The sequence below is a fragment of the Crotalus tigris genome, unplaced genomic scaffold, assembly GCF_016545835.1.
Source record: "Crotalus tigris isolate CLP2741 ecotype Arizona unplaced genomic scaffold, ASM1654583v1 scf7180000017633.3093840, whole genome shotgun sequence".
Lineage (NCBI taxonomy): Eukaryota > Metazoa > Chordata > Lepidosauria > Squamata > Viperidae > Crotalus > Crotalus tigris.
In genome coordinates this window covers 1,621,476-1,640,269 of record NW_024096527.1, presented here as the reverse complement: position 1 = coordinate 1,640,269, position 18,794 = coordinate 1,621,476, and the positions used below count along the sequence as shown (strand labels likewise).

Genomic DNA, 18,794 nt, shown 5'->3' with positions numbered 1-18,794 from the left:
TTGATGGTGCGTTTAACTCCACCTCCCACTTCTGCCTGCTCTTTTCCTACACCAACCTCACCATTAATGCCCAGCATCCAACACCAAAGTATCTTTCAGCAAAATCCAACAAGGTTGGAAAACTCTATATATCAGTGACATCACCACACAAGCCACTCCTTCATTTGACACTGCTGCAGGGTGGAACTTGTGTACCAATGGTACTGGGATTGCTCAGATGCTACAAACAGCACAACCCTTCCTGGTTGCTGTCAAAATGGATCAATCACCCAGCCAGCTTGTTTTCTGCCTGTAATTGACAATTATTGGCTCAATAGAACAACCAGGCAGCCTTCTGGCCTGTTTTTTCACTGGCAAATAACAATTAAAGCATCGTTTTAATCTACCCCCTCTCCAGTTTGAATTTTATTTTATTTTTTCTGGGGATCAAGTTAGGTCAATTGACTCCACAAGTGTAATATTAGTGCCCTGCCATCTTGGAGCTTCAAGCTACCCAAACTGTACACTCAGGAACTGATTCCACAGTCTGAAAAGGTGAAAAGTTTACCCTGTCATTCAACCAAAGTTGAGTCATCAGGATGCTAATATTTACCTAATAGAGCTGCTTAGAACTCTAGTGTAATACTTTACATTTCAAAAACATGAAAGTTTTGAAAGTGCTTAGCACTGAGTATTAAGCAAATGCACAGGACATAATTATAAGCAGGTACAGAGATGATTCAATGTAAGAAGAACCTACCGCTATAGCCTGGAGCCTCTCCTGCTGAATCGTGCTTGTTTCGATGATCCTGAAAGAAAAAAAGATGAAAAATTTACCTATTGATGCCCAATTATTCCCACCCCAATGTATCTTCCAAAGTTCTATCTGCCTACACTTCGAGGTGGGCTTTCCTCCAACTTTCTGTGATGAATGCTTAGCTCCTGCTTTATAGTATATTGCAATGGCATGTGAGAAAGACCTTGAAGGATGCAGGAAGAAATGCTGCCTAGGTAACAGTCAGATAAGAGAGGATATAGCCCACAGTTGCATAATGGGCGAAGAAAGAGGTTCAGAACGGAGCCTCCCTAGTTTCAAGCGCCATTGTGGTGCAGTGGTTAGAATGTAGTATTGCATGCTACTTCTGCTGACCGCCAGCTGCCAGCAGTTTGGCAGTTCAATTCTCACTGGCTCAAGGTTGATTCAGTAAGAGGAGGATCCAGATTGTGGGGGGCAATATGCAAACTCTGTAAACCGCTTAGAGAGGACTGTAAAGCTCTGTGAAGCGGTATATACAGTAAGTCTAAGTGCTATTGCTATTGCTATTCTCAAGCTATAAAGGAGACAGTAGGAGATTTGCACTTTCAGACTTCCAATACTGATGTCAGTCTTCCCAGGCAGACCAGACAGGAAGCATGACCAGAAGAGTTAATTCTATTTTATTGTAAGGCTTCATTAACAAAATCTTGCGAGTCTGAAAGCACAGACCTCCTGCTGTCTACTTTACAGTCTGAGAAACTAGGAGGTTCCTGCTGAACCTCTTTCTCCCACCATTCTTTTAATAATAATGAAATAATTAAATAGGAAACTAGCATGATGAAAAGCTTTCATTAGACTCAAGCATAATCTGTCTTCCCGAGAAAACAAGCTTCTGGATGCAGGATATAACCTGGACACAACTTCTTCAAAAATAAATAGGTTCTTCATTTGGAGATGTGGCCCCCAAATAAATAGGTAGTTGTGACTGGCAAAAGATCAATTTCATAGAATTAAAGGGTAGGGAGGGATCTTGCAGGTCTTCTATCTAGTCCAATTCCCTGCTGATTCTGTAAGGCTCAATCATGAGTCTCATGTTTTCAAAGGTGCTCCAGTTGTGAGTCATTTGCACTGTCCAGCTACATAAATCTCTTGTTCTTGCCCTTGTCCCAGGATTACAATGGTCTCCAGTATAACTATAGGGTAGCACAGAGTAAGCATCTACCCCAATGCAGCTTCATAAGTCCCATTCGGATAAGATGAATGTCTCTTGTAAATCTACCCAGGTTTATGCAGATAATATTACATGATAATTATAAGATCCTGTTTTGGACTAAGGATCCTCCTTCACCCTTCTTTCATAGTTGACCTAACATTTTATTATTTTGTTTGATGCACCCGTACAAACATTTGCTAACTGCCATAGCTTCTTGGGACTAATAGCCACGTACTGGGCCTTAAACCAAGCACAGACCTGACAAAGTAACTACAAGCATCTGCAGAATTTTTAAGAGACTAGAGACAAAGAGACAGCTAGAGCCAAAATCTCTATGTAAGTCAGTGGCTTTGAAAAAGGCTTCAGGTGGTTCTAATCTTCATTTCTTATTGATCCCCAATTACCCCAGCTAATTGGGAAGCTTTTATTTCTTTTGCTTTTCATCTACTCAACAGTCAAAACTGTCTGGGTGGACAGCTTCTTCACAATGTTTTAAGATTTTTAAGACAAAGAAAAGAAAAATGTAGAACAGTGAAGGGCAAATAACAATTAAACAGAACAAGAAAGACATTAAAATTTATAAAATACCCTATGAACAATCCCAACATAAAGATGCACAATTTGATCAAACCATTGCCTTTTCCATTTCCTTTTTATCTATAAGATTACAAAAAATTATGAACTAAATTATAGGAAGTCAAAAAAGTAAAAAAGACCAACATAGAGGCATAACTGTAAAATCAATGCCCTTTTCCTTTTCAACCTGTACTGTATGTGTGATGCACATAAAAATGGTTCAATCCTGCAGTAATAGCCACAGTTTGTTTATATATAAATTTGCCTGAATTTATCTGTTAAAGGGGAGGCAGGAAGAAAGGGAGGGAGGAGAGAGAGAGAGGGAGGGAGAGGAAGGGAGGGAGAGAGAGAGAGAGAGAGAAAGAGAGAGAAAACCACAAACATGACTGATTACTATTTTTTTTTTCAAGTTAAGGATTCCAAAGCTTGGGCAGACAGTTTTGTCAATTTTACCTACTAATCCCTATTCACACTGGCCTACTTCGAGTTCTTTCCATCCTATTTATAATGAAATTTGTGACATGTTGGAAACAGGAACTTGGTCACCTCCAGATAAAACTTGTATTAGTACTCAGCATTCTGTAGAACCTTATAAGTGCTTATTTTTAAAGATCCAGAATCTGTCATCTTTCTTTTGTATACCTTCCTGCCACTTCTCCATCTTCTCCTATTACTATATCTGTCAATCATCATTCGAGAAAAAAAAATTGAAAGGAACAAAGACAGACAAGCTTAGTAGACAGGGTGGGAATAAATAATTTAGTTCTCATCTTAGAGGTGCATTAATGGAATTTCTGTTTGACATACAATTGAGCACAAAATTTCTGTTGCTAACCACAATAGTTGTTAAGTGAATTTTGCCCCATTTCATGACCTTTCTTACTACTGCTGTTAAGTGAATCCTTGCAGTTGTTAAATTAGCAACACAGTTGTTACGTGAATTTGGCTTCCCCATTGACTTTGTCAGATCACAAATGTGATCACATGACCACGGGACACTGCAACTGTCATAAATATGAGTCAGTTGTCAAGGTCCTTAATTTTGATCACGTGACCAAGGGGATGTTACAATGCGTTGTAAGTGTGAAAAAAGGGTTATAAGACACCTTTTTCAGTGCTGTTGTACTTTGAATGGTCACTAAATGAACTGTTGTAAGTCAAGGACTATCTGTAAATGGAAGAGAACTGTTTGCAAGAATGTTGTATGTTGGGAAACCTTTCACGCAAGAAGGGTGGAATCAAAAATTCTCAGTGTCAACAAAGCAAAGTTGAAGAATTATTAAAAAGGAGCAAAAGGTATATTTATCTCTGATCTATTGATCAGTCATGCATCACTTTGGTGCCACCCCTTAAGAATATAAAAAGTATTGCTTAGTAAACAATAAAGACATTTTGTGTCTGTCTACAGTTAAGCAGCCTCTACAGATGAGTATTGCAGAGATGTTGGGAGGGAGGGAGTGTTCCTTTGAGGGGGCACAGATGGTCTATCAAAACTCACTGGATGCAGCAGACAGACACTTAATGGCCATTTCCTTCCTTGCCTTCTGACCCCATCTTCCCTCCTTTCTGCACGTTTTTCTTTTGTTGTTGTTGTTGTTGCTAAAAACCGGCACTTCCTTCTTGGTGCTCTTGGGGGTTTTGGCCTGTGTATTGTTCTGGAGGGTGGGAAAGGCTCCTCTCATGCCAAAAAGGTAGCCAAAAAAAAGGGGGAGGGGAGACTGGCCTGCTCCTGCTCTTTAAAACAAGCACAGATACATGGGGAAATGAGCCAGGATGAAGAATTTGGCATGATGGGGTGAATGGGATCATCTACTCCTAGTTCCTTCAATTGTTTGTCTAGTTAGGCGCAGTGTTTCTCAACCTTAACAATTTTAAGGCATGTGGACTTCAACTCCCAGAATTCCACAGCCAGCATTGCTGGCTGTGGAATTCTGGGAGTTGAAGTCCACATGCCTTAAACTTATCAAGGTTGAGAAACACTGAGTTAGGGTTACTTGAGCTGGGCTGCCAAAATCCAAATGAACAATAGATGAGAGTTACGAGTCTCTTGTTTCTCTTTGCTGCCATCTAACGGTTCTCTGGATTTTTCTAGGTAAGAGTCTGTAGACCAGGGGTAGGCAACCTTGGCTCTTTTATGACTTGAGGACTTCAACTCCCAGAATTCCTAAGCCAGCCATGCTGGCTGAGGAATTCTGGGAGTTGAAGTCCACGAGTCATAAAAGAGCCAAGGTTGCCTACCCCTGCTGTAGACTTATTGTCAGTGGCAATTATTGTAGCTGGCAACTGGAGATGCCAATATCAGGCATGGGCCATTGAGAAACATTCCCAGTTTTGGTGGCCACTGCAGGAATGCTGAAGTCAAAAGTGCTCTGTGCTTTGGGAAGATGGTGGACATAGCTGACACACCTGTCCAAAAGATAGAGTAGGGCTGATTGGGGGGAAAAAGTCTAATGATATAGGGCAGGGGTGTCAAACTGCCGGCCCACGGGCCAGATGCATCATAGTGAAACCGCACCCACTCCATTGCCAGCAATGGCAAAGAAGTCATGATATGTCGCGACACATCACATGACATTGCGAGTTTGACACCCCTGTTATAGGGTATCTTTTGAGGTTTGTGGAACAGTAACACTACCCCAAGATAAGGGCAGCCTCATTAGTACTTAGAGATCATTCTTAAATGTAATGGCTTTAAAAAGCCCTGGATAACATTCATCTACAGGACTTCTCTGTAGAAAGTCTGTTCTCATTAAGTTTTGTCAATGCCAGAACTACCCTAAAAAAACAAAAACAAAACTGGGATATAGATCTCCAAACAAATTTCAGCAAGGAGATGCACATAAATTTCAGCAAGGTGACAAACCCCATTATTTATCAGATTTATCAGAGTTAGCAATTGCCTCGTTTAGTGACCATTTGCAGTTATGATGGCAATAAAATGTAACTTTGCAACAATCCTCGCACCTATGACCTTCGCAGCTCTGTAAAGCAAAGAAAGGCTGAAATAAGATTGTAAGAATAGACAAGAGTTTTACTCAGCAACAGAATAACAGAGTTGGAAGGGACCTTGGAGGCCTTTTTGCCCAACCCCCTGCTCAAGCAGGAACTCTATACCATTTCCTACCAATGATTGTCCAATCTCTTCTTAAAAACAAATGAAGGTGCTTCAGTATTGGAACACCACAGCTTCGCTTAACGGCTGAATTTCAGCCTGAACTGTAGCCACTAAACTAGGACTACCTACACTGACTTCCAGTAGATTTCTGGATAGATGTTGTGGTATTGGTTATCATCCATAAAGCCCCTAATGCAGTGTTTCTCAACCTTGACAATTTTAAGGCATGTGGACTTCAACTCCCAAGGCTGGCTGTGGAATTCTGGGAGTTGAAGTCCACATGCCTTAAAATTGTCAAGGTTGAGAAACACTGCCTTAATGGCACAGGGCTGGGTTATTCACGGGAGCCCAGTCCCCTGTTAATTCTTTCCTTCCCACTAGATCTGAGAGAATTGGCATGTTCCTGACCCCTTCTATTGAGCAATTCCATTTGATAGGCTCCACAAGGATGACTATTCCATGACAGCTCTTGACCTATGAAACAGTCATCTGGCATCGCTGTGAGGAATTCTGGGAGTGGAAGTCCATAAGTCATAAAAGGGACAAGTTTGAAGACCCCTGATATACACTGAAGAAGAAAACAAATAAATCAGCTATTATCCAAAAAACCTGCAGGCTTTTTCAGATTCATTCAGTTCAGTGCTGCTTACTCCTAGGTAAGTTATCAGCCTATTTTCCCTGATGGGCATAGAATCATTTACAGAAGTTCCTTTTTTCCTTATCAAATACTTGGAAAAATTCTGAATAGCACATTGCTTTATTACTACTACTACTAATAATAATAATGATAATAATGGAAGGGACCTTGGAGATCATCTAGTCCAACCCCCTGCTCAGGCAGGAAACCCTATACCATTTCGGACAAATGGCTGTCCAATCTCTTCTTAAAAACTTCCAGTGTTGGAGTATTCACAACTTCTGGAGGCAGGTTGTTCCACTGGTTAATTGTTCTAACTGTCAGGAAGTTTCTCCTTAGTTCTAGGTTGCTTCTCTCCTTGATTAGTTTCCATCCGTTGCTTCTTGTCCTGCCTCCAGGTGCTTTGGAGAATAGCTTGACTCCCTCTTCTTTGTGGCAGCCCCTGAGGCAGCCCCTGAAATACATGTCTATTCGGTTGTAAGTACACTATAATTCAATGAGTTGTAAGAGGAAAGTAGGACTGCAACCTTCTAAAATGCAACTGAACAACAAGCAGAATCAAACAGATATAGATTGAATTTGCAGTTTTCTGGCAGCTTCCTCTCCCCCCACAGTCCTTCCCTGTTATCCCCACAACTTTGACCAGTTTTTTTAATACTACATGAATATAAAAGCATCATCAGGAAAAGCAAAACTGAAATTCGTACTTTATCTGGTATCTGCCAGACCTATAACCAAAAATAACAACATTCAATCACACATTTCTGTGCTCGCTTTCTAGTTATTTTTCAAGCAAATAAATTCTTGAGATCCTTCTATGTAAAGGGATACAGTAGGACAAGCCCTGAACGGCGGGTAAGAGGCAATTTCCTTTGGCCATAACTGGATGCAAAAGGACCGTGTCTTCAGCAACAAGAGGAAAATAAATCCTTCATTAATCAAATGTATATCAATGCATGCTCAGAAGCTTCCTATAAGAAAAAAAGTGAACAAAAATCATTGGAATCTTGTGGGGGGGGATATGGAACAGGTAGTCCTCGAATTAGAACCATTTGTTTAGTGACCGTTCAAAGTTACAACTGAAAAAAGGACTTTTGACAGTTTTTCACACTTAGGATAGTTGCAGCATATCCCGATGGTCATGTGACCAAAATTTGGATGCTTGGCGACAGGCATGTATTTTTGATGGTTTCAGTGTCCCGGGGTTATAGTATGTGATCCCCTTTTGTGATCTTCTGACAAGTAAAGGCAGTGGGAAAGCCAGATTCATTTAACAACCATGTTACTAACTTAACAACTGCAATGATTCACTTAACAACTGTGGCAAGAAAGTTTGTAAAATGGGGCAAATCTCACAACTGTTTTGCTTAACACCAGAAATTTTGGATTCAGTGGTGGTTGTAAGTCAAGGATTATCTCCTGGGCTGCCACAAAGAAGAGGGATTATTATTATTATTATTATTCCAATATCTCAGGGACTGCCACAAAGGAGAGGGAGTCAAGCTATTCTCCAAAGCACCTGGAGGCAGGACAAGAAGCAACAGGTGGAAACTAATCAAGGAGAGAAGCAACCTAGAACTAAGGAGAAACTTCCTGACAGTTAGAACAATTAACCAGAGGAACAACCTGCCTCCAGAAGCGGTGAATGCTCCAACACTGGAAGTTTTTAAGAAGAAACTGGACAGCCATTTGTCCGAAATGATATAGGGTTTCCTGCCTGAGCAGGGGGTTGGACTTGATGACCTCCAAGGTCCTTCCAACTTTATTATTATTATTATTTGTAACAGAATTCAAGATTTCAGTTTTGGAGCGTTCTCTGAAACTCAGCAAAGTTGGGTCTCATAGTAAATGAAGTGCCGGCTTTGGATTTAAGATAAGGAACAATGAATTTAACTTACAAAAAAACAGATTTTGGCTGAACATCAAGAAATAACAATAAGATCTGTTCAACAATAGAACTGCCTGCCTTGGGAGGTGAAGCACATGGGTAATGTGTAAACAGACTGGATGGCCATTTTACAGGGTTGCAGTAATAATGTTGGACTCTTGCCCTAGGTGGGGAGTTGGACTAGATGACCTCCAAGATCCCTTCCAACTTTATTATTATTATTATTATTATTATTATTATTATTATTATTACTACCACTACTACTACTACTACTATTATGGTTCCCTCAAACCTGGGTAAATTATCCAAAATTGGATAAAAGTGTTTTTTCTTTGGGTAACAACAACTGAACCCACTACCCATCACAATAGGAACATTTAAATTGATTTAAAGATTGATACATGAACTAACACATATTTGAAAATCTCCCAAACTATTCCTACTAAGCCAAAAATTGATGAAATTACCCATGGCAATTTGTTGAAAGTATATAAATTACATGCCTGGCTGAGGAATTCTGGGAGTTGAAGTCCACAAGTCTTAAAACTGCCAAGTTTGGAGACCCCCAAACTAGATGATTTCCAAGACCCTTTCCAAGCTTTAAATTATGTGATTCCAGATGTGCAGGGGGAGAAAACATAGCACCTGTCTACATCCCTCCCCCAGAGCATGGGGGTAGCATCATTCAGTCCCTGGAAAAAATATGGCTATTGTAAGAGGATGCATCCTATTGTACATTTAGGCACACAAATATTCCAAAACACTTTTTCTTGATTTAGTTCTGAAGCTGAGCTCCAGTTAGTACTGGGGTGATATTTCTGCAGAAAATTCCAGGACTGTAGGCCAGACGTGAAGATGGAAAACATTCCAGGACAGGACAATGCCAAACTACTTCTCCATTGAGATCTGGAAAACATCATGGATGTGTCCATGTAGCAATCGGGAAGGTCTTGACTTTATTTCCAGAGTATTGCTGCTGGACTGCGCTTTGGAACAAGTAGTGGTCTTAGGAAAGAAAAAATTGTGGCAATTGGCAAATATAAGTTCTATCTTTCTAAAGCAAAAAATTATATAAAGAGAAAGAGAGAGAGCTAATTAGAACCTCATTATTGAGAAACAGACTAACCCAGAGAGTTGGATCCTACTTTTGGGCCTCTAGCTATGATAAATGGGCTTGGCTCGGAGTTCTCTAGCTGGATACTTCTGTTCTGCCCAAGTTTCTGTGGAGTCTGGCAATGACATTTAGAAATGAGCAAAGCTACTCCTGGCTTGCTTGTCTTTTGAAAATCATCATCATCATCATCACCATCATCATCTCCTCCTCATCCTCATCAACACCATCATCTATTAAATTGATAAGCTGCCCGACTCCCAGCAACTCCAGGCAGTTTATCACCAAGTAGCTTCATTTTACTCCTCAGGCAGCAGCAACATTTGGGAGTCATGTGAAATGAACAATCACACACACAGCCATCTCGCATCCTGTTAGTCACACTTGGCACCTTATTTTACTGTTCCAGAGTTACTGCGTTAGCGACACCAAACAAAATCCGTCAGCAGTTTAGAATGCACACACACACCAAGCATCTCCACGAAGGTTTTTGTTCCAACGCTGCAGTTGTTTTTCCACTGAACTTTCCCTGGTTGAGATCATAGAAGGCCCATCATTGCCAAACTTCTGGCATTCTCAAGGAGGCTCACATTTGCTGACCACCACCATTTTAAGCAGGTGGTTTTTTTTTTTTTTTTGTAAAATACAGCTGGTGAGGTAAAAACCCTTCTTTCCATCTCCCCTCCAGCCACCCACTTTGTGCTCCTTACGTCAACATCTTTCACAGAAGGGGGCTGTAAAAATTTATTTCGAGCCAGAGACTTGGAGCCTTCCAAGCAAGCAGGGGAAAGGAAACAACCCAAGAAATGGCTTGCTGTCTAAAGAAAGTCGCTTGTGGGCTGGAAAAGAAGGTTAAAGAATAATTTCTGCTTAGAGGAGATAGCAAGAGAGTCCCTCACTCAGTGTGAGCTGTATAAACTTTGTCTTGCATAATTTCAGATCTTCTTGAGACCAGAGCTTTGCTATCCTGTGGCCATGGCCCAGGTTTTCACGACAAAACCAAATTTCCAGTCTTCAGTTCTCTCTGTCTTTTGTGAAATACAGAAAGAACAGCTGAACTTAAACAGCCTTTTGGAATTCTTTCCATCTAGTTGGAGCAAAGAAATTGGGTGGACAATTTCTCTAAAGGTCCCTGGGGAGAGGAAAACATTATCCCAACAGTTTCTTAAGGACAGGACATCGATGTGCTGAAAAATCCGCATACGAAGAGACCCCCTTCTATGTCTTTTCTTGGAATTAGAAACTTGGGAAGTCGGGGGTCTGCAGACTGCTGGAGAGAGAGATTACAGGTATACCTTGACTTACAATCATTCGTTTAGTGACCATTCAAAATTAAAACGGCACTGAAAAAAATGACGTATGACCAGCTTTCACACTTACGACCATTGCATCATGCTCACATGATCAAAATTCAGGTGCTTGACAACTGGCATGCATTTATAACAGTTGCACTGTTCCAGGGTCATGTCATCCAGCTGGCTTTTAATAAGCAAAGTGAAAGGGTATAGCCAGATTCACTTAACAACTGCATGATTCACTTAATAATTATAGTGATTCACAACAACTGTAGCTAAAAAGATCAAAATTTAGAAATTTGGGGCTCAGTTGTGCTTGTAAGTCAAGTACTACTTGTACAGTAAAGGGCAGAACATTCACATACAATCCTTGGCTATCTCATAACTAAAAAATATGGCTAGCCCCTTCTTCTGATTCAAAGGTGAAAACATGACATGGAGGATGTGGGACCTGCACAAAGCCCCTTCTCTGTCTTCTTAAATCAGGCTTAAAAGTTTGGAAAAAGTCTTTGTCCAGCCCATATGAAAAGCCAAAGAAGTTGTGTTAACGATGGGGTTGGGATGGTGGTGTAAGGAGAACCTACAACCATAGTGCGCAATACTTTTATAAGGCCAATGTAAAGACTACAGAGAACGTGCACACGTTGGACATTTCCAAAACTGTTTTTCAAGCAAACCAGCAGGGAAGAAAAGAGGAAGGCATGGTTGATGCAATCTTGAAGTCAGGCCACAAAATTGCAAGGTTAAGAGTTTCACAGATAGAAATTTGCCTCCGTTCCTACATTGTCCTTAGGGTTGCATGGAAGAAGCCACCACAATAAAAGAACATCCATTTCAAAAATATCTAAATTGCAGCTGCACTAGAAGCTCTGTCTCTAGGTACAGCTTTGAAGCCTTTCCTAAAACTTCATTTTTCCCCAGCATTTCTTGATAAACAGAAGAATAGGAAGTTGATTCTAGCCCAGTGCTTCTCAACATCTACCATTACCCCCAGTTCCCATGGAGGTTCCTCTTGGCACAGCTCTTGCAGGATAAGACAGGTGTAGCTCTGAGTTCCACCAGCCCATCAGTTGCCTAGTAGCCAAACCCAGCTTAGCCAGAGGCCCTACAGATCCAAACGACAGCAGGAGAACCTGAGCAGGAGGGCAGCCATTAACGAGACCACAATTCCCAAACTTCTTCCTTCTTCCCCTTTCTGTTTTGCACCTCTGGGGTATATTTATTTCTGAAACAAGGCTCATCTTAGCCTTTCCTTTGCTGTTGCACTCTCCCAGAGCATCCTGTTGCCTGGCTAATATTGGTTGCCACGGCAACATCATCCCAAGCACCCACCTCCCAGCTCTCCAGCATGAGAAATGACAACTAAGTGGTTTCTTTGCACTTAGGAGATGAAACCGACCAGTTTATATCAGGGATACATGGAGCCAACACTTCTGGCCTGAACAGTATCCAGATTTTGGCCTGAACAATAAACATATCCCATCATCCCCATCTCATCTACTAACAGTATGAGCTATTACCATACAACCTGCTACAATTTTTTTGCTTTGTATAAGTGAGTGTTGCGCTAAAACATTCCTATTAAGTGCATTTCAGATGGAAAGAATTTAATCGTATTATAAGAAAGGAGAAGTCACTGTGACAGCATGAACATTCAAAAATTTAAAAGTTATACATTAGAAACCCATTATTAGGTCATCAGATAGTGAATTCTGAGTTCTGCAAAAGACTTCAAAACAAAAAACCGGGGAGATGGAAAACATGACTGAATTTCAAGCTTTCGTGCTGGTTTATTCAGTAAACCATGGTTCCACAAATCATAACTTAGCATGGCATGGGAAATCAGCCATAAATGTCCATGTACCATTACAGAGTTTATGTAGCAGGAACATGTGGAAAGTCATATGACATTCAGATATCGTTTTGTTTGGCATTGCGAAGATGGTTCAGCCAATCTGAAAATCTACTATGGCATAAGGAAGATGAAAGTGTTTATGCAGGAAACAGTATAAAAGTAAAATAAAATCTACAAATAAAATATTTTTGAAATTAAATTCTAATAGTTGGCTGCTCCTTTTCTGGTTTCAGAAAACTGGAAGATTGAAAGTCAGAATGGCTGGATTGCTGTAAGAATAACAGAGAGAAAGAGCATTGGAGAATTTCCCCTCAGTCCTTTAAGCCAGGGATCTTCAAACTTGGCCCTTTTATGACTTGTGGACTTCAACTCCCAGAATTCCTCAGCCAGCATCGCTGGCTGAGGAATTCTGGGAGTTGAAGTCCACAAGTCATAAAAGGGCCAAGTTTGAAGACCCCTGCTTTAAGCAAATTTCTTCTCCTCTGGAACTGTTTACCCTGAGCATGTCAAGAAAGCACCTGAGCAAACTTTAACTTGATGGCCCCCAGAGTTCAGAGCAGAAACTTAGCAGAGACGGCTCCTTTTTTGATACCAGCTGTTGGAGAGGGAAGGCCAGCAGACTGAGCTCTTCAGCCCTTTTGCTGAGGTGTTCTAGGCCAGCCTCAAGATGGCCGCTCCTGGGGAAATGGTCGTCTCGGGATTGTTTAAGGAGGGGTGAATCAGCCCAGGTTGGAGACAGAGTAAGCTAAAGCTCCCAGGCTCAGAAGTAATGGGATGGATGGATGGATGGATGGATGGATGGATGGATGGATGGATGGATGGGAAGGGAAAGGGGTGGAGGAGAAGGGGGGTTAGGGGGAAGGAGAAGCGAAGCAAGGCAAATCAACAATGTGAACCGAGCTCTGAATCGGTTGTTTTTCTCCCTTGCTCTCTCATTCTTTCTCAAGCAGAGAGTGTTACTCAGCTGACAAGAGCAATATTTTCCCCAGTGCTGATGTGGGAGGTTCCTTTTTTCCCTGCATGTTTTAAAGGAAAGGCCAAGTGACCCTTTGCCTCCACATCCACGATACAGAACAATAATGTTTGTTTGCCCTGCTGTGGCTGCAAACAAGTGTTTTTTTTTCAGTGCTCTTTGCTCTTCCAAAATAGGCTGCTGGCCCTCTTCTTCCTTTCCCTCCCCACTCTGGGAATAGCCCATCTCACCCTGTTGGAACAAAACCCTGGCTCAGGAGATGTGGTAGCTCAGCCCACTTAGTCCTGGCAAAGAACCATAGCTAAAGTTATGGGACAAGTTCAGACACCTACCCTTTGTGACTTGAAAACATTCAGTCTTTGGTTAAAAGGAACTTAATGCTTTTTCTTGCCACAGATGAAAACAGCATCTCTGCTTCTGCCTCTCTGCATCCACCCACCTCCCTCGGTCACTTCCAACCAAATATCTAAACTGCAGTGTTTGGGAGCAATGGACCAAATAATTATTTTCAAGCTCACTGTGCTAAATTAGATCCAATGTTGCAATCTACAAGCTCTTCCAGAATCACAATTATCTTTTTAAAGATATCAATCCCCGTAATGATAAAGGATGAAAAAGAGCAGCCCCACCAATTCTACTTAAGTTGCTACTAAGACTCTCAAGCCTCAGGGGAAACGGGAGGAAAGACCCCATCCCAGATAATCTATCTGCAGGCTAGATGTTTTATTCCTTTACATACTTGCAGGAGACAGATGTAGCAACAGCTCTGAGCTACTAATGAAAATAGGGTGGAACCTCCATTTGTAATAGCATCCTACCTCCCCCAAAACAGGGTCAGGAGAAGAATACTACCTTTATGCCCACTTCTGGGCTTTCTTCCTAGATCATAAGTGGACTTGCCTTCAAGACACTTAAAACAGGAATGAGATTTGCTTTTGGAGAAGAAAACAATACATTCCCTGTCTGTCTGCTAGGATATCTAAGTGAAGCTTCTGTGTTCAAAGTTAATCTATTCCTGATTATGTCTGGAAGATAACAACAGGGAAAGACTGATTAAGTGGACCTTTAATCCAGTTTAATAGGCTCTGCTTTTATACTTTTAAAAGTCGGCAAGAGTTTTATCTGGCTCAGCATAAGAAGTACTTGTAAGAAGTATCTGGACATTTTGGTACTATACTATACTTCCGTGTTGGAAGCTCTGAAGTGTTTCCGTGGTGAAAAGATCAACTGGTGACATCACTATTGCCTGGGGGACACTTATCAGGGGGCTCCTTTTGTATCCCTGTTAAGTTGCCCACCAAAGTGGTACCCATCTATCTACTCACAATCGCCTACTTTCAAACTGCTGCAACACCAGGAGCTGGAGCAAGTGATGGGAGCTCACCCCACCACATGGCAGCAACTGGGTTTCAAACATGAGCCTGCTGATTGTCAGACCAGCATCCTAACCACACAAGCCAGCGTGCTTCTTACCATTTTGGTAGACACAGATTAAGCATGAGCCAGCAGTGTGTTGCAGCTGTCAAAAAAGCCAATGCAGTCCTAAACTGCAACAACAGAGCATCAAGACAACAAGAAGTGATAGATATACTTCACTAGCCAGGCCACACTTGAAATACTGAGTCTAGTTCTGGTCACCATGATACAAAAAAAAGATTCTGAGATCCTAGAAAGAGTTCAGAGAAGAGCTCAAAGACGATAAGGGGATTTCCTAATAGTGAGAACAATTAGTCGTTAGAACAGCTTGCCTCTTGGAGTTGTGGATGCCCTATCATTGGAGGTTTTTTAGGAAAAGACTGGACAACCATTTACAGGACGGAATAAGGACTCCTACTTTAGGCAGGCATTTGGACTAGAAGGCCTCCAAGGTTCTTTCCAGCCTTATGATACTATTTCTGTTTTCCAACTCTTAAAGTAGCAGAAGAACTAACAAGTGGAGAATTTAAAAAGGAACATCCAGACTCAAAAATATCTGGTCATGAAAACTATTATGCAGTGGAATAGCCTACTTCAGGAGTCATGGGGGCTCCGTTACTGGAGATTTTCAAGCAAAGATTAGATAGCTATTTGACTAGGATAAACAAAGAATTCCTGTCCTAGGCAAGCGGCTGGACTAGAGGACATCTAAGCTCCCTTCCAACCTCATGGTTCTATGATATTTCAATGGAGCCTCAGTGGTATTGAGAGACAGGATATCTGAACATCAAAAATCCCAGAGAAAGGATTTGGGTTATGTAAAACCTGCCAGTTTCCTTCCCAGAGACCAGAACTAAATCCATTCTGATCTGACCTAGCAAAGTTTATATTCTCAAGAACAGATTGCATTGCTTTGGTTACCTTTGTGAAATTGGTTTTTGCTCTGATTGTTTTATTAACTAGTGTGATCACAGTAGATAGGAGCTTATTGCTTTTACTGCTGATGGAGTGTTCATACTAATTTAGGAACAAGATGTGGGATAAGCTCTTTTATTTTTCTTTTCTGTCTAGAATCAAAGCAGTAAAAAAAACCCAACTGAACAACTATGTAAAGCAGATGAGATCTAATGAATCTATTGACATTAATCTGGAAGACACTGATGGAACATGGAAACATCCATAGATAGTATAGATAGTCCTTAGTTAATTACCATAACTGGGACTGGCAATTCCGTTGCTGATACATGATGGTTGTAAAGTGTAACATTATGTCACTGTGCTTACAATGGTAGTTCCAGCTGTGACCATTATGAGCCCTGGTGGCGCAGTGGTTAGAACGCAGTATTGCAGGCTAACTCTGCCCACTTCCAGCAGTTCGATCCTAGCCACTCAAGGTTGATTCAGCCTTTTATCCTTCCGAGGTTGGTAAAATGAGGACCCAGATTGTTGGGGGCAACATGCTGACTCTGTAAACCAGAGAGGGCTGCAAAGCACTGTGAAGCGGTATATAAGTCTAAGTGCTGTTGCTATTGTTATTAAATTAATGCCACATGGTTGTTAAGAATAATGTCAAATTACTTCAACCAGCAACCTCCTGCCAGCCTCGCTCTTGGCTTTGTGTGTGGGAAACCACTTAGAAAGGTCACAGATTATCACATCACAGGATGCTGCAACCATCATAAATGTGCACTGGTGGGCAAGTTCCCAAACTGCAATCACATGACTGCAAGGATGTTGTGATGACCACAAATTCAAGGACCAGTCATAAATGTCCCTTTTGAGAGCTATTTTAACTTTAAACAGTTACTGAACAAGGTCACTAAGCAAGAATTACCTGGCAAGATAGGTCTTGAAGAGCTCAGCTGTCTATCCAGGGTTAGCACTGACTGGTTCCAAGGGTCTAACATTAATCTGGCAGCCAATGATAATCCATGGCTGTACTGCCCCATCCTGAAGTCCATTTACTCAAGAATATCTTCTGGATATGCCCCAGATAAAGCTTAGGCCAACGTTTCGCAACAATAAGCAACAATAAGATACAGTATGTAGACTTCAATTCCCAGAATTCTCTGCACAGCATGCTGACCAGGGAATTCTGGGAATTGAAGTCCACACATCTTAAATTTGCTAAGGCTGAGAAATATTGACTTAGGCATTGACTCTTCCTGTTGAAAAATCCCTGCCTGGAGCTGATTATGCAAGGGGGTTGTTAGTAGAGGCCTCACTCATTCATAAATGTCACCATTGCTTTTATCAGTGGGGCAGGTTGGGAAAGACTCCTAAGCAGAGATTGCTCAGCCACAAAATGATGTGTTGTTATTAAAAGTCTTGGAGAGAGATCGGAAGGAAGGGGGAACCTGCCTTCCTTTCTGTAAACAGCTTTTTTTCATCAAATATTCATGCCCTCCATTTTTTCCTGGGCCTTGTCATTGCTCTTCTCAACCCGGCCTTCCTTTTAATGCACGTTCTTAGCACTTTAAATGCCAATTGCTTGCTTGCCCTCCTTCTCTTCGTTCTTTATTTTTCTTTCCACTGGACCTTACAGCATCCTGAAGGAGAAAAAAAAAATCACCCTGTGACTAGAAAATGCTATGTTAAATACAGGCTTTGTTTCGGAGCTGAAGCCATGAAAGAAAGGAATGGTTGATGGATGGTGAGGTGATAACAAGGCTTTCAAGATATACAGCAGAAAGCAACTTGAAAATATACGTAGTCCTCACTTAGCAACCACATTTAGGAGCAAAAACCTGGGCTTTAAGTGAAGCAGTTGCTAAGCAGGAACTGTGCTTACAATCTTACTTCAGCTTTCCTTTGCAGATCTGCAAAAGATTGGTTATAATTTTTTTGTCACCACTGTAACCTCAGTCACTAAACAAGGCAGTCACTAAATGAGGATTACCTGTAATGAAAGAGGCTGAATGTCTTCCACTTTTTCTTCAATAATGTGGCTACTTCTAACAATTTGGAGCTTGTACCCAAAGAGTTAGTTCAGTTGACTATTCATAGCATAAAGCAAGGAAAATGCATCTGTGCACTTATGTGTCCACTTCAATCCTCTTATATTTGTTTTCACCATCTGCAACCAGTGAGAAGATTCCCAGAATTCCACAGCTAACATTATGGTAGACTACCTTGACTGGGAATTTTGCAGCTCAACCACATCTGGAAGGCCTCAGATAAAGAAAGTCATAAACAGAAGATAACAGCCAAGTGTCGGAATTCAGCTCTTGAATTCTGTCACAAGAGGAAATTATGTCCAGAGGTCTGCTTTGCTTACAGAGCCTACAATAAAAGACAAAACACTGCTGTGGAGGACACATGTGACCCTCTAGATCGGGGTGTCAAACTACTGGCCCATGGGCCGGATGCGTCATGCCAAAACCGCGCCCACCCCATTGCCAGCAATGGAAAAAAGGTGATGTTGCGAGTTTGACACCCCTGCTCTAGATCAGTATTTTCCAACCTCAGCAACTTTTAAGATGTGTGAACTTCAACTCCAAGAATTCTGGGATGGTGACTAGGGAATTCTGGGAGTTTTCATGCTGGCTGGGGAATTTGGGGAGTTGAAGTCAACACATCTTAAAGTTGCTGAGGTTAAGAAACACTGTCCTAGAGAGTACAGGCTAATGCCTCAGTCAAAAGTTCCACCACGTAATGTAGTAGCTCGTTTTTACAAAACTCCTGGAGACATCTAGCTGTTGCCACTGGAAGCAAGACCTTAAATTGGTTATATATTTACCTGATCCCAACAAGGTTCCATTTTGTTCAATCTATCTACATAGAACAGAACAGAACAGAACAGAACAGAACAGAATAGAACAACAGGGAAGGGACCTTGGAGGTCTCTTAGTCCAAGCCCCTGCTCAGGTAGGAAACCCTATTCCATTTCAAACAAATGGTTATCTAATCTCTTCTTTAAAATTTCCAGTATTGCAGCATTCACAACTTCTGGAGGCAAGTTGTTCCACTGATTAATTGT

General features: G+C 41.4%; 1 protein-coding gene across 5 annotated transcripts in view; it reads right to left on the bottom strand.

Annotated features, from left to right (window-relative positions):
* The window catches only part of PALM (paralemmin), a 74,608-nt gene that overhangs the window by 44,886 nt on the left and 10,928 nt on the right, over window positions 1-18,794 (bottom strand). For all 5 annotated transcript variants that reach the window (XM_039334718.1, XM_039334716.1, XM_039334717.1 and 2 more), the window contains exon 2: window positions 740-788. In XM_039334718.1, coding sequence (XP_039190652.1) covers window positions 740-788 — 49 coding nt within the window. The remainder of the gene's footprint in view (window positions 1-739; window positions 789-18,794) is intronic.